Here is a 20,384-nt window from a genome sequence, read left to right as displayed (position 1 = left end):
GCAGAGTACTGGAAAAACAGCACTGGCGGGGCTCAGCGTGGAACTCACAGAATTCACGGGAATGAGCAAGTTGGGTGCATCCACAGATCGGGGTGCAGCAAGGCGAAGGGAAGCTCAGCGCAAGCGGGGGGGGGGGGGGGGAGGCTGGTCACCGGGGCAGAGCGCCTCCCACCCCATCCCGCAGAGCCTGTTGCTGGTGTGGACTAGGCTGGCCGGCCCACGGCCTCCCCGAGTTGGGAGTCTCTGGGCTCCCTGTGTTTCGGGCTCCGCAGCTGCACCTCGGGTACCCCAAAGGTGTCTGTGGCTGCCCCGCCGACGCGCCGGCCACAGGCCCTGGCCGGGTAGTGAGGACGGGGGTGGGGGGGGGAATGGCACTGCGCGGGCAGAGGTGCGGCGCGCGCCCCACCGCCCCGGACGGACGGACCGACGGCGGAACCGGAGGGAGGGCGGGGCCTGGCCGGCGGGCTGGGCCGGACGGAGGGCGGCGCACGTGCGGGCGGCGGGGCGGGCGCGGGAATCCCCGGCGCCGGGGGCGGGGCACCCGGAAGCGCGCGCGGACCTGCCACGCCGAGCCCGCCGAGCCCGGGGTGGGGAGCGCACCGGGAGGCGCGCGCGGCGCTCGGCCGCCGTGGTCACAGGTGGGCGGCCGCGGCGAGGGCGTGGCCACACCGATCGAGGGAAGGCGGGGTGGGAGGGGGTCCCCGAGACTCCAGCGGAGATCGGGGGAACGTTTCTGCGCCTCGGGAGGAGCCGTCCCTCCCGACTCCATGGCCGCGCCTCCGTCGGGAGAGCAGGTAACTTCCAAGGTCATTCTCGGGGTGCGGTGGCGCTGGCGGCCCGCCCACACCCTCCGGATCAGTGGGGGCGGGACGGGCGCACCCCACGCGGAGCCGGGGCCGCCGGCGGGACGGCGACCTCGGGGCGGCCCGGGAGCTGCATGCATCCCCTCCCCGCCCCCCCAGCACCCCGGGCCCGCTGGGCGCGTCCTCCGGTGCGGTGCCAGCGGAGCCCACGCTTCCCCTCTCCCCGCACCCCGAGGGCGAGTTTCCATAGCTCCCGGCCCCGGAGCGGGGACTGCTCGGCCCAGCATTAGCCGCAGGTGAACGCCACCGCCCGCTCCCGGCTGTCCTGGACCGCGTGCGGCTGTCTCCATGGGAACGGCTGGTGCCCAGACGGCATCTGCCCTGGATGGATAGGGGTGAGGACCGGCATCCTGGAGGGGGCTCCAGAGGGTGTCTCTCCCCCCCAAATCTGACCATGAAAAAGCCTGATGAAAACGGGACCCCCTTCTCCCCTCCCCCCTTTCTTCTCCTTTTTGATAGCTAAGGCGTTGGCGTTCATCGGAAGCGTGGTGTGTTTGCAAGATGTGAGCTGGTTCTCGCCACCCTTACCTACTTGAGGGCTACTTCCACCTCATGGTGACGAGTGCAAGTCAAGACACGGAAGGTCAGGTATGAAGCCAGTGAAGAAAAAGAAAACTGAAGAGCCGGAATTGGAGCCCCTGTGCTGCTGCGAATACATAGATCGAAATGGGGAAAAGAACCACGTGGCTGCTTGTTTGTGTGATTGCCAAGATCTTGACGAAGGGTGTGATAGGTAAGGACGCTGTGTGTACTGATGAGGCCAACCTTCGTTGGTCCTTTTGTCAACTACCATGTCATACTTTCAGCTTTGCCATTCAGAACGCGGCAGAATCAGAGCATTGACTCTGGGTTCCATTTCCAAGGATCTAAAATTGAGGGTTTTTTTTTTTCTTAATGTCAAATGTGAGGATTCTATAAAGAATTGCGCAGTAATACACAAATGTCTGTCTAGCTCAGTTTACTTGAATATTATCATCTTTCGTTTAAAAAGAGAAAGGGATGGTGAAAACAGATAAGGGGATAGGAGGTGAGTCAGACATATTTTTTTTAAAGAAGCAATTAGAATCTGTGCATTTAAAATGAATTTACTAGTTCCAAAAGTTCCTGCATGCTCATTGGTCTCTCATTAGAATCTTAATACTTGGGCCTGGTTGACAGAGAACCTAGGTTTGGGGCCGATGAGTGAGGATGGTTTTCCTTTCCTGGTTCACCCCTGGTTTCTGATGGGGACATCAGATAGAGGCATGCACCTCCTCCTTATCAACCGTTTTTAGTGTGAGCAGAAGCATGGTTGTGTTCCATCACATTGTATTTGGTCTTTACTTTTGCCATCTCCTTGATGGAAATTTCTCCTCAGAAAGAAAATTTTTAACATCAATGAAAAAAATTTTCATCAAGCAGTAATAGCTGTTTTTAGCTATTTTCTCAATAATTATATACTAAAGAATTGTCTTACAAAAAGCAAATGTAGGAAGAATAAGGATATAGGAAACCTGCTTCTCCCCTAACAATTACTTCGGTTTTTTTCTTCTTTTTTTTTTTTCCTCCTAAAAGTCATTATAGCAATTGCAGATCATTGATTTAAAGCCGGGTACATTAATCTAACCATGAAAACATTCCTTGGAGGCCACTATAGTCTTGACTTCTAAAAATTGTGACCCTTTGTAATTTCTTCAGTGACAATATCTATAGTCTTTGTCTTTTTTGAAACAGGTAGCTGTAAATATAGGTGTTTAGACCTAGTCTAAAATCCATTCTGGGAAAATGGAGCACTTTGTGCTAATGACTGGAGGAAGAAAGGATGCTGTTTGTATCATGACTGTGGCTTTTCCATTAATTCTGTTCTCTTCTTTGTCTTAGCCCTTCAGCTCTGGTCTGTCCATTGAGTTCTTCTCTGCTTTCTCTATACCTGTCCCTCTGGACATAGGCTTCCACTATTTAACTGCCCCAGCTGCTGGGTAGGTCATCTCCCGCTCACTTTCAAGTTCTAGACCTACTTTAAGAAATTACACAGCTGGGTGCTGGATAATTACAGGCTCACACCTGTAATCCTAGCTACTTAGGAGGCTGAGATCTGAGGATAGCTGTTCAAAGCCAGCCCCTGAGACTCTAATCTCCAATAATCCACCAGAAAACCAGAAGTGGCACTGTGGCTCAGGTGGTAGAGCACTCACCTTGAGCTGAAGAGCTGAGGGACAGCACCAGGCCCAGAGTTCAAACCCCACGACCGACAAAAAAAAAAAAATTATCCAAAATCAAAGTTATTTTTCTTATACTTTTCCTCACTAGTCTAACTCAATCCATTCAGAATGCTATAACAAAATATGTTAGAGTGGAGAATTTATAAATATATAAATGTATTGCTCACAGTTCTGGAAGTAGATACATTCATGATTAAATTGCTGGCAGATTCACTATATGGTGGGGGCCTTTTCCTCAAAGATAGCTCCATATCCCCTGCTGCGGAAGGGATGATGCCTTCCTTTGGGCTGCTGTTATGAGGATACGAGTAGCATCCTCCTGACCATAATCAGCTCCTAAAATCCCTTCTTGCATTGAGGATTAGATTTCAACATCTATCTCGGTGGGACACAAATGTTCAGGCCATAATATTCCACCCATACCTCCCCTACCCCATTCATTTACTTATATTACAAAATACGTTTATTCCATCCTATCATCTTTTACTTGTTCCAGCGTGAACACAAAAATTTTAAGTCCATGGTGTGGACTTAAAATCAGAACTAAATCAGATATAGATAAGACTCAAGTACCACTTAGAAGGTACTCGACGCAAGTACTTATGAGGCAAGTTCTCTCCCAGCTGTGAATCTGAATAACAAGCTGCATGCTTCCAAAATACAGTGGTGGGCTATGCATAGAATTGATGTTCCATTCCCAAATTGAAACATAGGAAAGGAGAAAGGAGTGACTGCTGTCAGCAGGGCAAATGACACTTAAGTTTTGAAGCTAGAGGATAATATTTGACTGACCTTCCAGACACAGATGGTTGGACCCCTAAATGCTCTTAGTGTTCCAGTCCCCACAACTTGGCCAGGCCATGGTCCACACTCCATCTCTTCTGCTATCCCTGGTTCCATATATGTGTTGGTGGCTCTACCAGTCTGGAGTCCTTGTGTCCTGTTGGCTCTGCTACATAGTCTGGTGGGGGTTCTCTGCATAGTGCCGACCCTGTGGCTCCACCAGGCAATGCCCTAGTGAGGGCTCTCTGTAGTGGCTTTGCCTCTGGAAGTTCTTCACCTCAGCCTTGTGGTTCTCTGGGACATCCTTGGAGATTTAGATGGAGGCAGCTCTGTCCCTGAAGCTCTGCCTGCTGCATGCCTACTGTATGGATGCTATCAAAGCTTTCTACTCATTTCCTTTGGAGGAGTGGCCAAAGGCTCCTTCAGCCTTCATTGCACCTGGGCTACTGGAGCCACACCTACAGCTACCATCAATAAAGACTGACCCAGAACATGGGGCACAGACTTGAGGTGGCACTAGGGAGAGTCTTGAAGTCTCATAGGTGTGGGTAGGCCTTTTCTATCAAAGCATTTGCCATCAAGGCCCTGATGTTTCTGCTTGTGATGGGAATAGAGCCCTAATGTTCCAAGTGCCTTCAAGCCTACCTTCTATTGTCTACATGAATAGCACAGGGCCCATATCCTTACTGATCTCATTCATGCCTTAATATTCTCTCGCAAACATACCTTCTCATTTGGTATTCTAGACAGGTCGAGAACATTCCAAATATTTGAGTTCTACTTCCTTTTGTGAGTGAGTGTGTGTGTGTGTGTGTGTGTGTGTGTGTGTGTGTGTGTGTATGCGTGCGCACGCGTGTGTGTCAGTCCTGTAGTTTGAACTCAGGACCTTGAGCTTTTGTGCTCAAGGCTAGCTCTCTACCACTTGATCCACAGCTCCACTTCTGGCTTTTTGGTGGCTAATTGGAGATGAGTCTCACATTTTCCTGCCCCAGGCTGGCTTCACACCACCATTCTCAGATCTCAGCCTCCCGAGTAGCTAGGATGATAAGCATGAGCCACTGGCACCTGGCTCTACATTCTATCTTTAAAGCCGTTTCTCTCCTCACATTTTACCATAAGTATTCAAGAGAAGTCATTTGGTAGAGCAGACACTTCGTTTAGGGATTTCTTCCATCAAATATATAGTCCTATTGCTCTTGAGTTCTACTTTCTACAAAACACTGAGACATGAACACAGCTGAGTCGTATGCTTCATAGTTAGTACTTTCTCTTTTTTTTTGGATCCAGTTGGGGGCTGAACTCTGGGCCTGGGCGCTGTCCCTCAGCTCTTCAGCTCAAGGCTAGCGCTTTACCACTTGAGCTACAGCGCCACTTCCGGCTTTTTTCTGCTTATGTAGTGCTGAGGAATCGAACCCAGGGCCTCATGCATGCGAGGCAAGCACTCTACCACTGAGCCAACTTCCCAGCCCATAGTTAGTACTTTCTTACTGCATTTTTCCATGCTGGGAAGAGTGAACTCATGAGGGTGTCCCATTCATGATTCTGCTATCATGCAGATAACTTCCTAAAGGTTCTGTAATTCTGTCTGTCTCTTCTCTTTCATAGGGTCTTACTATGTTGCACTGTTTGGTTTTGAAACTGCTGGGCTCAAGGAATCCATTTGCTTCAGTCTACAAAATAGCTAGGATTACAAGGGTATACCACTATGCATGATAACCCCATCTCTCCATGTGTTGGGGGTTTGGTTTGCACAGGAGCTTTGGAGGAAACAAGCATTGATTCCAACATAATCTAGGTTTGCAAAAAAAAAAATAGCAAACATCATCTGTTTACTATATTTGTCACTGGATTCATTCTAGTTTGGTCTTATTTTTTTGCCAGTCATGGATCTTGAACTCTAGGCCTGGGCAGTGTCCTTGACCTTTTTGCACAAGGCTAGCGCTCTACCACTTGAGCCACAGCTCCAGTTCTGGTTTCTTTTTGTAGTTTAGTAGAGATGGAAGTCTCACAGACTATCCTGCCTAGACTGGCTTCGACTTCAAACTGTGATTCTTAGATCTCAGCCTCCTGAGTAGCTAGGATTCCAGGAGTAAACCACTGGGACCTGGCTGGTCTCCTTTTTATGCAGACTCATGTGCCTATAGACTAGTTATTTCCTGGACACAAAACAGACTTGCATTAATTTCCCCTCACTGTTAACACCTTTCTCCCTTCCTCTCTTCTTATGGAAATAAATGCTAACTAACCACCATGGTAAAACTCAGATATCACTTTTCCACTAAATTCCCAATGACTTCATCCAGAAGTGGTCCCCCTCTTCTAAGTTTTCGTAACATTTGAGCATAAGAATTAGTTAAGTTGGGCACCAGTGGCTCATGCCTGTTATCCTAGTTACTCAGGAGTCTGAGATCTGAGGATGGTGGTTCAAAACTAGCCAGGCAAGAAAGTCTGTGAGTCTCTTACCTCCAGTTAGCCACCAAAAAGCCAGAAGTGGAGATGTGTCTCAAATGGTAGAGCACTAACATTGAGCAAAAAAGCTCAGGGACAGCACCCAAGCCCTCACTCAATTCAAGCCCCAGGACTGGCACAAAAAAAAGAAAGAAAAAAAAAGTGCTTTTTTTGTTGCTGCTTTGTCATTTATTTACCTAAAATGTTCTGAATTCCCATGTTGTCACAGGACTAGATTGTGATTTTCTTGATTATTTGGGCCATATATCCATTCAGATCAAGACATTATTTGTATGGAATATATTTGTATACCTATTACATGCTTATGCATTTGTTTAAGGACTAATCTTAACTGTTAACTTTCTAAACATTATCTTCTTGTCTCTGTTCTTCAAAATGATACATGAATCTGAAAAGCTCATGTTTAGTAGTATTGAAATAAATGCTTGGCCTTTGGTTCCTTTTATTATTTATCCTGCTGTTTGGTATTCAGTGTTCTATAGGTTTTAATTCAACAAATCCATATGAAGTGCTTTTTCTTTGTGCTCTTTTTGAATAGATGGCTTACTTGTAAATCAGTGCAGCCAGAGACTTGTGAAAGAATCATGGATACAATTTCCGATCGCCTCCGAATTCCTTGGCTTAGAGGAGCCAAAAAAGTTAACATTAGCATCATTCCTCCACTCGTCCTTCTGCCTGTCTTCCTTCACGTGGCTTCCTGGCATTTCCTGCTGGGAGTACTGGTGTTGACCTCCCTTCCTGTGCTGGCACTGTGGTATTACTACCTCACTCACAGAAGGAAAGAACAGACTCTGTTTTTCCTGAGCCTTGGACTGTTCTCACTGGGCTACATGTACTATGTGTTTCTGAGGGAGGTGGTCCCCAAAGGGCACGTAGGGCCCACTCAGCTGGCTGTTCTTACCTGCGGGTTATTCCTGATACTCTTAGCCTTGTACAGAGCCAAGAAGAATCCAGGCTACCTCAACAATCCAGCAAGCAATGACAAATCCCTAAGCAGTAGCCAAATTGAATGCCTGAACAAAAAAGGGCAGGAGAAGACCAAAGGGTTCCCCGGAGCAGATGTGTCTAGTAGTCTCAACAATCGCACGCTGAAGGATGACCTTAAGGTCTCCTCCCGCATGGTGGCTGGAAGTCCCACCAAGGTGAAAGAGGACTGGTGTGCCAAGTGTCAGCTGGTGAGACCTGCCCGGGCCTGGCATTGCCGCATTTGTGGCATCTGTGTGAGGAGGATGGATCATCACTGTGTCTGGTATGTTGGAAAAAATTTAGAGGCCCCCGGAAAGTGTAAATTCACATACAGCTTTGGAGCCATATTTGATCTTCCTTGGTGCTATACTAACGTTTCTCTCCTTCCCACATTTACACCTTGTAGATATTTGGAGGCTGCTAGGATAGTCTCACTTAGTCATGAGTTTTTTGAATTTCACAAGTTTACTTCCTTTAGTCATTTCCTGAAGGAGAAAAGCAAAAATGCTTGTGTAGGTTCTGTTTGTTATTGTTTTTTTTTTTCCAATTTTCTTTTGAGCTATTGTTTTATCTTTAACTTTAAAAAAATGTTTATTGTAAAGGTGATACACAGAGGGTTTACAGTTACAAAATGAGTACATTTCTTTTTGAACAGTATTAGCCCCTTCTCATTTTTTTCCCTCCTAACCTCTCTCCCCCCAAGTTCTATAGTTCATTTCCAACGTAGTGTCTAGTGAGTATTACTGCTGAATTAGTTCACTCTTTGTCCCATTGTTTATGTATCCTTTAATTTAAAAAAAATGATCTTTAAGAAGTTGTACAAAAGCTGGATGCCAGTGGCTCACGCCTGTAATCCTAGCTACTCAGGAGGCGGAGATCTGAGGATCTCGGTTCAAAGCCAGCCCGGGCAGGAAAGTCTGTGAGACTCTTATTTCTAATAAACCACTCAGAAAACCAGAAGCAGCGCTATGGCTCAAGTAGTAGAGCACTTACCTTGAGCTGAAGAGCTGAGGGACAGCACCCAGGCCCAGAGTTCAATCCCCATGACTGGTTAAAAAAAAAAAGAAAAAGAAAGAAAAGCAGGAAAGAAAAAAGAAGTTGTGCAAATGGATTTCAATTCAACAGGTCAATTTATGAGTATAATCTGTGGTGGCAAGGAGGAGGATGAGCAGGGGAATCAGGAATTCAAGACCAGCCTGGACTACACCTTTAGAGAGATGGGATAGGACGATGGAAGAGGTAACATTGGTCAGAATGCATTGCATTTATTATATAGTATCCTTTGTAATAGAGTTGGTTGAAAAACAACAACAACAAACTCTAGTTGGGTGCCGGTTCACAGCCATAATCCTAAGTACTTAGGAGTCTGAGATCTGAAGCTTGCCCAGGAAAGCTAGCAGGAAAGTCCCTAAGATTCTTATCTCCAAGATTTTTATCTCCAATTCACCACCAAAAAGCCAGAAATAGAGCTATTTTTCAAGGGTTAGAGCACTAGCCTTGAGCAACAAAAGCTCAGGGACAGCACTCGGATCCTTTGTTCAAGACCCAAGACAGCACAACAACAACCAATTCTAAACCTAATTTGTCATTATAGGTATATTTCATTAATTATTTTTGAAACTATAAGTGTTTTCCACTCAACATGATGGAATTGAGCTCCTACCAGATAACCCATTAATTGGTTGTTGGCAGAGAGATGGGCTTCTTTTGTACCTTCCAGGTGGCCAAATGAAGACACCTATGATCCATAAGATACAAGGTACAATGTTGAGAGATGTTACTCAGCTTTACTGAATAAATGGGTATTTTCATTTTCAAATATTTTACTTGTCTTCATCACTTATATCTATGGCATATGTGTACATGTAGATGACAGTTGGTCCATTTCCAAACCTTGGTTTGCACAAGGCTTAACAACCTCCTCAATGGAGCCTTTGGCCAATAGAGCATCCTGAGTGCACAGGGAGCAAAGAGACACAGCCTACGTATGTCCTGCTGTATACTTGTCGATGTCACAGAACTATATTTGCCTGACAAATAACATGTATATCATGTTGTTTTCTAATAGCTTTGAATCTTTTTTATTGCTCTCATATAGTTACTGTGATTTTTCCTGTAACAATACTTCTTGGCTTTCAAAAGTTTTCACAACTCTGATGTATTTCTTTAGCATGGTGATGACAGTGATAACTCCCTTCTGCACCTAGTAGTAGACTTTATTAATGTATAGGAAGAGGGTTCTCAGAAGTAGAAAAATGAGAAGAACTAACCCTTTTTGGGTTAGAGGCGTGGCTCAGTTGGTTGAGTGTCAGCCAATGAGTAAAAGAGTTAGATACCAAATTTTGAGTCCCAATTTCAGCCAAAAGAAAAAGAGGTATCAGGGCTGATCAGTGTTAGAGCTCATAGAGTTCTTGCCTAACACTTGCAAGCCCCTGGGTTCAATGCTTAACACACACACACACACACACACACACACACACAGAAAAAAAACCAACACACACACACACACACACAGAAAAAAAACCAACACACACACACACACAGAAAAAAAAACCAACCATGATTTTTCTGTCTATCTAATTTGATTTTTTTAGCAAAGTTCTTTTTACCTAGTGTGTCCTTAAACTAAATGGTAATGATCCCCACTTTGAGAAGAGCAGAGATATATTCTGAGAAGTATTTGAGAAGTATGTCTCAGTAGAAAAGCCTTTAATTCCCTAAAGTAGAACATTTTTAGTAACTAAAATTCACACTATCCCTGTTTTAAAGCCTCCTTGTTTATTTTGTGAATTATATAAAGAACCTTGTAAAATGTTTGTTTTTCTTTCCTTTGTGCTGTTTTGAGGATAAATAGCTGCGTTGGAGAATCGAATCATCAAGCATTTATACTTGCCCTTTTGATCTTCTTGCTCACTTCGGTATACGGGATAATGCTGACCTTGGACACCATTTGTAGAGATAGAAGTGTCTTTATAGCTCTCTTCTATTGTCCTGGAGTTTACACAAATTACAGGTGAGATGTGGATCCATAGTCCAGAGGCTTGGCAAAGTGGTAACTAATGCTGCCATTACCAGGTTGTTATTTGAGGCAAGGTTGGGAGTTCTCAGTCAAAACATAGAACATGGAATGAGAATTGCTGGATATCCTCCAAAATGCCAACAAAATTGTGCAGTGGTCATGTGTATTTTTTTGGGGACGTGTCAAAAGAAAATTGGCCCTTAGAAAGTGAGGAACAAGCTGAGCACTGGTGGTTCGTAACTGTAATCCTAGTACCCGTAAAGCTGAGCTCTGAGCAGCGAGGTTTGAAGCCACAAGAGTCTTATCTCCATTTAACTATTGAAAAGCTGGAAGTGGAGTTGTGGCTTAAGTGGTATAGCGTTAGTGTTGAGTGATAGGGGCGGCTTCCAGCCCCTGAATTCAAGCTCCAGGACCAATATGTACACATGCGTGTGCGCACATGCACACACGTGCATGCATACACGTATGAAACCAGTGTTTTACAAACAGGTAAGGCTTAGGGACTTCTAGAGCCAAGTGATTCACTTTCCTACTCAGGAAGCAACAGGTCCTTTTCAAGAATGGTTTACCATCTATATAAACTTTGTTTTCAATAACCTCTCAAGAGGTTCATGACGGCCGGGAAGGTGGCTCAGTGCTAGAGCGCTTGCCTTGCATGCATGAGGCGCTGCGTTCAATTCTTCAATACCACATAAGCAAAAAAAAAAAAAAAAAAAAAAAGCCAAAAGGAGCGCTGTGGCTCAAGTGGTAGAGCACTAGCCTTGAGCTGAAGAGCTGAGGGACAGCACCCAGGCCCAGAATTCAGGCCCCACGACCTCTCCCCCCCCCCCCGAAAAAAGGTTTATTAGTAATTTCTGCACTGTCTAGACAGGGCAAAGCTTCTTTAGGCATTATTAGATGGGACCATTTTCATAGAGATTTCCATGTAGTGACAGAAACATTCTTCAGGATGGCCCATCACCCCACCCCTGGGTGCTATGGGTGCCTCCAGGCTGTCCCCTGTTCCTTCTCCTCTGATGTGCTTTGTGCTATGTGCGGTTCAGGGCTGTTCCTCTGTTCACTCTTCAGTTTCAGAACCATTACTACTCTCTACCTGCTACCTAGGTGTGACATTTGTTTTTATTAGTCTAGGAGCAGACCTCCATATTGCCATAGTTTGAATCATTTATGGGCATGATTAAAATAGCTTAGTCCCCCTCAGGTGATTTTCCTTTCTAGACCTGTGGAGAGCATTAGTTGTGAAACTCTTGATCAACACTGTGGGTGACAGTGTCCTAAAAGCAGAGGTGTCTGTATTCTTCAGGGGGTGTGATTCATGTCACTTCATCTTTATGGTGAGGATTTGGGATTTAATCATCTCTAAGGTCCTTTCAGCTTTACAGGCTCTGTGCAAATTTATTTCCAGCTAACTTGAACACAGTCCACGTGCACTGATTGATCTGCAGCCCCTCCTTTGTCTCATTATGAGGAGCCTGAAAAGGAGCTTTCTTACCCTCTATGATTCCATTTGTCTTTACAGGAAGCCAAGTTTGAAATGTTATGGCTCCTGTAGCTCTTTCAGGGTTAGGAGTATTGGCAGTTCTCTTCCTTGTGCTCATTCAGCATTAGGCTGAGAAAGAAAAGAGATGAATAACTTTAAGCCTTGTTCTTGGGTTCCCATCTGCAGCTTCTGAGAAGACATTTATAGCAATCTCTTGGCACCTTCATTTTCTCATACATTAGATATAATTTAGGAATTACTTATTCATTCAAAAACAGATGTTGAGCATCATTATGCCAGGCACTGTAGGGTAGGATAGTAGATAAAAATTACATATATATGTATGTATGTATTATATATATATATATATATATATATATAAAATAAGTACCATTCTGTCACATAATATAAAAAATGGATCAATAATTAAAAATAAAATAGAACATGTTCTAGTAAGTTAAGCTGGTTACTGGCATTCTAAAGAGAGTTAAGATATCTTCCAGTTTGGAAGGTTAAAGGTGCCCAAGTCCTTAATAAGTTAAAACAACAACAACACACAATGCGCAGTGATTTCTGCACGTGACACAGATGGCAGCATTCCTGACTGGCCTTTCTTTCCTTCCAGTTCAGCTCTGTCCTTCACCTGTGTGTGGTACTGTGTGATCATCACAGCAGGCATGGCCTACATCTTCCTGATCCAGCTGATCAACATCAGCTACAATGTGACCGAGAGGGAAGTCCAGCAGGCCCTCCGGCAGAAGACCGGGCGCCGCCGTCTCTGTGGGCTCATTGTGGACACAGGCCAGTACAACAGGGGCTTCCTGCGGAACTGGCACCAGTTCTCCACCCTGGGCACACACTCGTTCCCCCACCCTGCTGAGGACATTGTCTGAAGTGCCTTCTGTGGCTCTGAGGGGTAGCTCTTCCCTCTGTTCCTATCCATTGTATACTCGTGTCTACGCAGGGCGTGTGTTCCTTCCCCTCCTCCACACCCCCCATTTCGTACAGGCATTATTGGGCCATGCTCAGGTATGGAAGACCAGACTGGAGAGAAGTTCAATTTTTCTGACTTTGTAACTTCCACAAGATTTTTATAATGAAGCAGTAAAATTGGAGCCATTCCTTCTCCAGGCACTTTTATTGACTCTTAGCCATGGGAAGTTGAAAAGGACGTGGATTGCTAATGCACGAATTGATAGAAGCAATTCCTGCCCATTCATATGGGGGAAAGAGTTTTGGATTAGGATAGTTTCTAGTCCCTCTTTCAATTCTTAATAGCCATGTGACCCCTTGGTGGAGTCACTTTCCCGAGTCTCAGGTTCCTCTGTTATGTGGGTACTGCTGCCTTCCCTGGCGACCTCACAGAGCCGCGGGAAGGGTTGCATGATGGTCAAATGAAGGATGTGCGAAGTACCGCAAAGCAAACCAAGTACCCAGAGGCATAAAGTATTCTTAGGAAAATCCTAAGACTGAAGAAAAATGCTGTAGGTCAGGATATTCTAGCCCATATCATTACGATAATCGATGTTCAGCCTATGCCATGTTGTACAGTTATGGGAATTTCTTCATTAACTACTTACACAGGGAGGAGGTGACGACTAGATGGATTGATGCTAATCACCTGATCTTCAGAAGACAATTGATAGTAATGATAACATTATTAGTGTAATACATAGTGATTGTGAGTTTAATGAATTCTATTACTTTTTATGTGTTTTTGTTTTTTCTGTGCCTAACTCCAGTAGTCACTGGGTTTTGTTGTTGTTGTTTTTTTTTTTTTCATTTCTTTCCATGTTTCACCTGGTAAGGTGCTAGCACACTTGTGGCAGTGTCTGGAAGAGGAACAGACATTTCGTTTGAGGACACTTTAACTCTCTTTCCTGGTTAGGAAGGTTGATTAATATCAAGGGCTTGATCTTTTAATTGTTCCTATAAGTATTTCAAATTATGTCAGCTTTGCAGAACTCAGTGTGTGCAATTCACATGATTCTGGCATGAAGTTTCTATGAGGAACTGACTGATTCCTCCCAACTATCGTGCACATTTCTTCTCATTCACCCTTCCGACATACATGTATCTCACTAGGGCAGAAAAAAAAAAACAGTATATACATCATTCCTAGTAATTACTGTTCTCCTTTTGCTCTCCCCCAAATACAATGTTGCTCCTTCAACACATATCAAAACCGAACAATATGAAAGACTAAATACTTCTGTAGAATGTGTCATTCTACCATAGAACCATGATGGAGGTGGTTGAGATGGGGAAAACATCATCTGGAAATGTTTGGTGTTATACACATACTGCCTTGATATTCCAAAGATAATTCATGAGTCCTTAAATGTATCTTAATATAGGGGAAATATTGGTAGCTTTTTCCATCATTCTGTGCTTGTTGCTTTGGCAATATATTTACAAATGTTGTAGAAATACTACTACTTCCTTCATCTCTGCCTTTGGCAGCTACCGTCACTTGCAGGTGCCATTAATCCTGTCTGTCCTCAAGACAGTTGCCATGTTTTCGTTGAGCTTGTCATTGCTGTCTTCAGAGGGGGATTGTTTAATAAATGATAGGCTTCATATTCCATTGGGATGAACCCAAGAACAAGCCTGGATGTCGACAGACGCTGTGGTTTCTGCAGTGATGCCCTTTCTCCCTGGACCAAAGTCAGATAGTCATTAGAATTAAAGCTGGCTCTGCTATAACTAATCTCTGCTGCTGTAGGCTTTAGATAAGAATGGTAGTAATAATATCAAGGATAGTGTATGTGGGCAGAAATTGGTAGTGTTCATGTCTCTAGAATGCCAGCTGTAGAACCAACTCTTATCTAGCAATTGATAATAAAACTCATAGAAACACTAGTGTAGTCTGTAATTACAGCTTGTCAAATCTTTAACAATCCAAGTGTGATGTGGCGAAGATGCAGAGTACAGGAAGCCCATAGTCACTGGTGAGCACTTGGAACGATCACCAGACAATTCCGCAGTCACTTGGATGAGGCTATTCAAGTTTTCCTCACTTGGGGAGGGACAGACAGTCCAATGGTAATTGAGACCTTGATTGTCACTTTACAGAAGGAAGCTCAAACCTGTAACAAAAGAGTGTTTGGTGTTGTGGGGATACCAGCCTTCTGAAGTGTTTGCACCTAAGGGAGCAGCAGACACGAGGCTAGGCTGTCTTTGAGCAGTGTTCCTGGAAGGCATCCTGGGTGTACCCTCCTCGACTTTTTATGATCTGAAATTACTTGAGAGATTTTGTTATAGGCCTCGGTTCTCCAGAGGGCAGAAGACATGACTTGGGAGACGTTGAGGGAACCAGGCCTCTGTGAATGGGCTGTCCCTGAGAAACATGGGTGGTAGAAGTGGAAATTGCTCTGAGGTTTGTAAACCAGTCTCTGGGTCATGGGAGCAAGACACCCTCCCTCCCCATTGATTCCAAACAAGCAGATCCCTGTCTCACCCCACATTTTCAGCCTCCATTGAGAAGCACACTGGAAATGGAGCTTAACAGTTGATCCCATTATGTCCTGACCATTTACATTATGACGACTCATTGTTTCATTTTGCTGGGCAAGTACAGGGAGACAAATGTAAGGATCAGGATTACATGAAAGGGAAACGTATTTCAATATCGGGGACTTTTCTGAGGATACTTTTGAAGCTCTCTGTAGTCCTAGCTGGGCGCTCCTGACATGAGCAGGCTTGACCACACCACTGGTAGGTTACTCTGCTGCCAAAGCGAAGCCTTTCTATGTGTTTCTGTGACAACATGCTGCTTGTTTCACTTCAGATACACATCTGTGTTTAACTCTTAGCTCTTCTTTGGTAACTAGGGTTTTCTTGTTGTCTTCCATTGTACTTCCTGCCTAGAAGAAAGACTGTGGTACACGTTCTCTTATGCAATGGTCCTTGGTACTGCTAATATTTTTAGTAAAAGACAATTTTCTCTTCTACTGCCAGAGAACACAATGCCAGTAAGATTCTACATAATACTGATCATATGCTTAACAGACTTCCTTCCTTTGGTTAAGACATTATGAAGCTCAACTAACAGAAGCAAAAATATACCATCTAGAAGCGCTGTTCCAACCTGTTTAGTATCTGTGAAATTTGAGTCCCTTCAAACTGGATGAGTAGGTTTGTATGACTTAACTTCCTTGGAGCCATATTTTGGTACCCTGCATTTTGAAGAGGAGAATTTTCTCAAACAAGCAATGGATGATAAGACACTTCTGCGGGAGGCACCTGTCTGGCATCTGGCTTCTCAGCAGCAGCTTGACAAGTGTGCCGTCTTACATTAAACACTGTGAAGGCGGTGCAGGGGAGAGCAAATGCTGTGTGGAACTTCATACCGAAAAAAATTCAGTATGTTCTTGTGGATTGTTGCCTGTGATCGAAGTAAACGTTTTTTTTTCAGCATCAGCTAAATTTAATCCTTGCTAACAGTTATCTAGACTTAAGCTAGCACAAAGTGTTTTCTTATAGGAGCAGCAGCAGGCCCAAACCCGGATGGCTCCAAGAGACCAGTTGACCAGTTTCTTCTAGGCTTTGACCATCTCTTGAGTTAAAGCTTGTGACTTAGCCTCCTTAAAGACACTTTCATATTTAAAAGACAAGGCTTTAAAATCAGAGCCAGTCTGTTGGAAAGCTGCAGAATGAGAGCTAGTTTTGACTTGAATCTGTTATTTCTTCAGGTGGGGTCGCTAGCGAGATTCCATGTCAGACTGTGGTGAGGTCAGCTAGTGATCCGCGTGGTTTAGGTGATTTGATGGTTAAGTTGTTGGGGTGTGGTATCCTTTCATTTGATTCCATTTCTGGGTCTGATGTTGGATTAAAGGAAACACAGGAATGTTTACCTAATATCACATTCAATATTTGAACTGGCCCACCAACATTACAGACAGTGTCGGAAGCCAAGCTGGAGGCTGTGGGCTAGACATTTTGCACTGTTTTTATACTTGTATTCACAGCCTCTTAACCACCTCAGACACAAGGCCTTTTAAATGGAGATTTTACCAATTACTGCCATTTGTGTAAAATAATGTACTGTGACTGAACCGTTTAAATGGAAAATAAAGTGCTTTATTTGAGGAAAAGCATTGTTTCTTGTTGCCACTTCTAAAATCTCTTGCTGTAAGACAACGCCTGCCCTGACATGCTTGGCTGTGTAGCTGGCCTGGCCTTACACCTAGTGGCTATTTTCCTGGTTTTGTAGATCAGGATTCCGCCTCTCCCAGCATTATGATAGCAGTCACATTTCACACCATGGCTTCACACCAGTTCAGTGAGAGAGGGAGCTTCAAAATTATTTCCTTTGATCACGTTTGTAGGTAAAAACTGGCTGCCTTGATGGCCCATTCGAAATATGGACTGTGCAAGATTCAATTTCTAGTTTGATGCTTGAAGGGAAACAAAGAAAGAAAATGTAAAGTTTCTGGCATTTATTTAGGCCCCTGACGTATTTACCTAAGGAAAAAATCCCTTCTAGGAAGTACGAGTCAGGATCAAGCACATTCACTTCAAGAACCACAGAATTTTAATTTTGCCAGTCAAATTTCCTCTATCAACTTAAAAGCAGTTATCTCAGCACAGAAAGGGTGTTTCTTATACAATGTGTGTGTAGACTATTTGAATTGTTGCATTTTGTAATAAAAATGATTTTCCTATCAGGTAACAATGTCTTTAGCATTTTAAGGATTAAAAAAAAAACCCTCTTTGAATTCAAGGTCAGTATTTCAATATCTAGATCAACCTGAGTTAGGGACTCCAAGACAAATCAAGTGGATTATTTAAAAGTTATAGTTGGGAACAGGAACATTTTAATGAGTTGCTGAGTTGTCTTTGATAAGAGTTATTATTAGCTTGCAGAATTTCCTCCATGCTTAGCAAGGTACAGTGTCTTTGGTGCCCTAGTTTTCTGAAATCAAGCTGCTGGCCCTGAGTAGAGTGTCTAGAGTAGCTTTTGATAGGTGTTTTGCCATCAGAGCTGGTCAAAAGGGATGGCCTGGCAGTGTTTGTGACTGCCATCGAGGTTTGAGAACACGGACCACCAGCACCAGTACTCACTGCTAATTCTACTTAAAATTACACTTCCCCAGAATTCACATGAAGCCATAAGGACATACTTTCCTTCACAAAGCAAGACCCAACACTTGTCCTTTTTTAAAGTTTACTTCACTAAAAATATATAGGACATATTTGAACAGCAGTGCTCTAGAACATTCCTTTGCATGATCCCACTGTGCTAAATGCTATATAGTGAATGACTAGAAAGCTATGAGAAATCAGAGAAGGGAGTATAAATTGTCAATATACATTCTGGTCCAAGAAGTGCCTCAGAAAAAGGACCAGATATAGGTATGAATGTGGGTATGTGGATGGAGACAACAATTGGTGCTCATTCTGGACCAATCAAGATCGTCCATTTTGAGCAATACGGTCCATTTAAAGGCTCACCAAAACCATCTGATTCAAGGGCCGAGCACTGGACTGCTGGTACAAGCTCCCGTTATGATGGTGCCAGCATCTGGAAATCTGGAAGGATTTCAGCAACCTTCCTGCGGAGCTGCTTTCGCCTTTCTTCTTTAACTCTTTCCTCTTTCATAAATTTTCTGAACTCTTTCCATTTCTGAAATGTGTTGCTGAGAATCTTCCTTTAAAAATAAAGGGACGGGGGTTTGGGTGAGAAAAAGTACAGTACTAAGGAAGAGCTGACTTCCCAGCTAGAAGACATTTAAAACTTTTTAAATAATTCTAAGGTGAATAAAACAGGTACAAAGTCTTGAAGTCACAAGACATTCAGACAGTGAGAGATGGGATGCAGAGTTCCAAGTTCTGGAAGGGGATGACTGAGGAGGCTATTTATACTTGTGACTGGGTGGTCAGGGAAGACTTTGGTGAGGCGGTGACACTGGAGCAGTAGACCCTCTGCAGATAATAATGCAAGCTGTGAGACACTCCACTGTGGATCTGATCATGGGCTCCAAACAATACCTAAAGTCAGAACCCGTGGTTCTTTCAAGGATGGAGGCAGCCACCACCCCCAAGGAAAGATGCTGGAAAATCACAAGTTGAGCATGACTTGGAGGCATTGAGGCTCCAGGGCTTAGATCTATTTTAAAAGCTGGCTGTAACCTCCAACAACAACAACCGGTCTGGAATTGCAAGTGAGAAAAAAATTCCCTAACATGGTGTTGTGTCAACACAGAGAGAGGACCCTGTGGAAGTCGGGGGGCTCTACTGTCTCAGGGAAGCGCCCATGGCCTTTAGCAATGGATTAGTGCCCACTTCCATGGACACTAGGGATGTTGAGATGAGCCATGTGGTCTCTCAAGGAGGCAGTTCAACTGAACAAGGGCTCCACTACAGGGAGGAGGGACAGCAGAGGAGAGAAACACAAGTGGCACCCTGGGCTGAAAGTGACAAGTGTCCTGGGCTTTTGGAGGATAGGAAATATTTCAGTCACACAAAGGAAGACTTTCCCAGAAGACAGCACATCTTGAGTAGGCAAAGTAGTAACTGTGTGTGTGTGTGTGTATGTGTATATGTGTGTGTGTGTGTGTGAGAGAGAGAGAGAGAGAGAAAGAGAAAGAGAGAGATCATAAGCAGAATTAAGTTGTTGAAAGAAAAGTTGGACGTTAATGGCTCACACCTGTAATCACATCCTTTTGGGGGGGCTGAGATAAAGAGAACCAGAGTTTGAGGCTAGCCTAGGAGAAAAAGTTTGTGAGACCCCCTTCTTGACCAATAACTGGATATGGAAGTATGTCATTATCATGTACTTCCTTAGACACATAAATGGGGGGACTGCGGTAAGACTTATCTCAAAAACATCCAATGCAAAAAAGGGGTGGAGGTGTGTCTCAGCAGGAGAGCAGCCCACTAGCAAAGCACAAAATCTTGAATTCAAACCTCAGCATTCTGTCTCCCACAAAAAGAGAACAAATAGCACCAAGTAGTTAAATCTATTTTCACATGGGATTGTTATGGCCTCTTAACTAGCTAACAAAGCACTGGAATATATTTCAGTGCTCCACTTTTATGGTTGTTGGTTAGTTAATTTTTTTTTTTTTTTGGGCGTCCGGTCGTGGGGCCTGAACTCTGGGCCTGGGCGCTGTCCCTCAGCTCTTCAGCTCAAGGCTAGCACTCTACCGCTTGAGCCACAGCGCCACTTCCAGCTTTTTTCTTTTTGCTTATGTGGTGCTGAGGAATCGAACCCAGGGCCTCAGGCATGCAAGGCAAGCGCTCTACCACTGAGCCACCTTCCCAGCCCTTAGTTGATGTTTTGTATACTGTTGATTTCTGTGGGTGGGAACACTACTTTTAATAAGAGCCTCCAAGGAACAGAACTGCTTCATTGCTTTCAATTTTTATCCATCAATCTACCATTTGCAACTTCTAGTTTTACTCTCAAGGGCTCATGCCCAGTGCTTGCCCCTGTGGAATTCTTGCCTGCTAGTCATATCTTCTTTCTGCTAGTCACATTCCATTCTTCCAGCTTCTACTTTTAGGCCCTTCTATTCTACTGAAATAGGAAAGGTGGAGGGGTAGACTGTGATAGAAGTGGGCTGGTCAGGTAGGTAGGTGACATATAATAGAATTGG

The 20,384-nt window shown here is 44.3% G+C and overlaps 2 protein-coding genes across 7 annotated transcripts in view; one reads left to right on the top strand and one right to left on the bottom strand.

The window, feature by feature from the left end:
- The first annotated feature begins 682 nt into the window (after nucleotides 1-682).
- On the top strand, nucleotides 683-12,907 carry Zdhhc23 (zinc finger DHHC-type palmitoyltransferase 23). Of its 3 annotated transcripts, none has more exons than XM_070030203.1 (5): nucleotides 683-794; nucleotides 1,323-1,596; nucleotides 6,855-7,565; nucleotides 10,137-10,295; nucleotides 12,407-12,907. In XM_070030203.1, exons 2-5 carry the CDS (start codon nucleotides 1,454-1,456, stop codon nucleotides 12,672-12,674), a joined length of 1,281 nt encoding a protein of 426 aa, XP_069886304.1. In that variant the 5' UTR covers nucleotides 683-794; nucleotides 1,323-1,453; the 3' UTR covers nucleotides 12,675-12,907. The 3 variants fall into 3 exon arrangements, with proteins under 3 accessions (XP_069886304.1, XP_069886302.1, XP_069886303.1); XM_070030201.1 differs by having other exon boundaries at nucleotides 10,128-10,295; XM_070030202.1 differs by lacking the exon at nucleotides 683-794 and adding an exon at nucleotides 1,128-1,198 and having other exon boundaries at nucleotides 10,128-10,295.
- A 3,639-nt stretch (nucleotides 12,908-16,546) lies between these two features.
- Ccdc191 (coiled-coil domain containing 191) overlaps nucleotides 16,547-20,384 on the bottom strand; it is a 65,435-nt gene continuing 61,597 nt past the window's right edge. For 3 of the 4 annotated variants that reach the window (XM_070030200.1, XM_070030198.1, XM_070030199.1), the window contains one exon: nucleotides 17,208-18,434. In XM_070030200.1, the coding sequence (XP_069886301.1) occupies nucleotides 18,290-18,434 (145 nt within the window). In that variant the 3' untranslated portion in view covers nucleotides 17,208-18,289. Of the gene's footprint in view, nucleotides 17,181-17,207; nucleotides 18,435-20,384 lie in introns of those variants that run through there. The other variant, XR_011373545.1, reaches the window with a different exon arrangement.

Source organism: Dipodomys merriami, unplaced genomic scaffold, assembly GCF_024711535.1.
Source record: "Dipodomys merriami isolate MVZ:Mamm:240054 unplaced genomic scaffold, mDipMer1.0.p SCAF_2, whole genome shotgun sequence".
NCBI lineage: Eukaryota > Metazoa > Chordata > Mammalia > Rodentia > Heteromyidae > Dipodomys > Dipodomys merriami.
This window is presented reverse-complemented; position numbering and strand designations above follow the sequence as displayed.

Excerpts from the sequence above, each read along its gene's own strand:
- Zdhhc23 (XM_070030201.1), top strand. The coding sequence starts at position 1,454 with ATGAAGCCAGTGAAGAAAAAGAAAACTGAAGAGCCGGAATTGGAGCCC. Across the intron at positions 1,597-6,854 it reads CTTGACGAAGGGTGTGATAG|ATGGCTTACTTGTAAATCAG; the intron begins GTAAGGACGCTG and ends CTTTTTGAATAG. Across the intron at positions 10,296-12,406 it reads GGAGTTTACACAAATTACAG|TTCAGCTCTGTCCTTCACCT; the intron begins GTGAGATGTGGA and ends CTTTCCTTCCAG.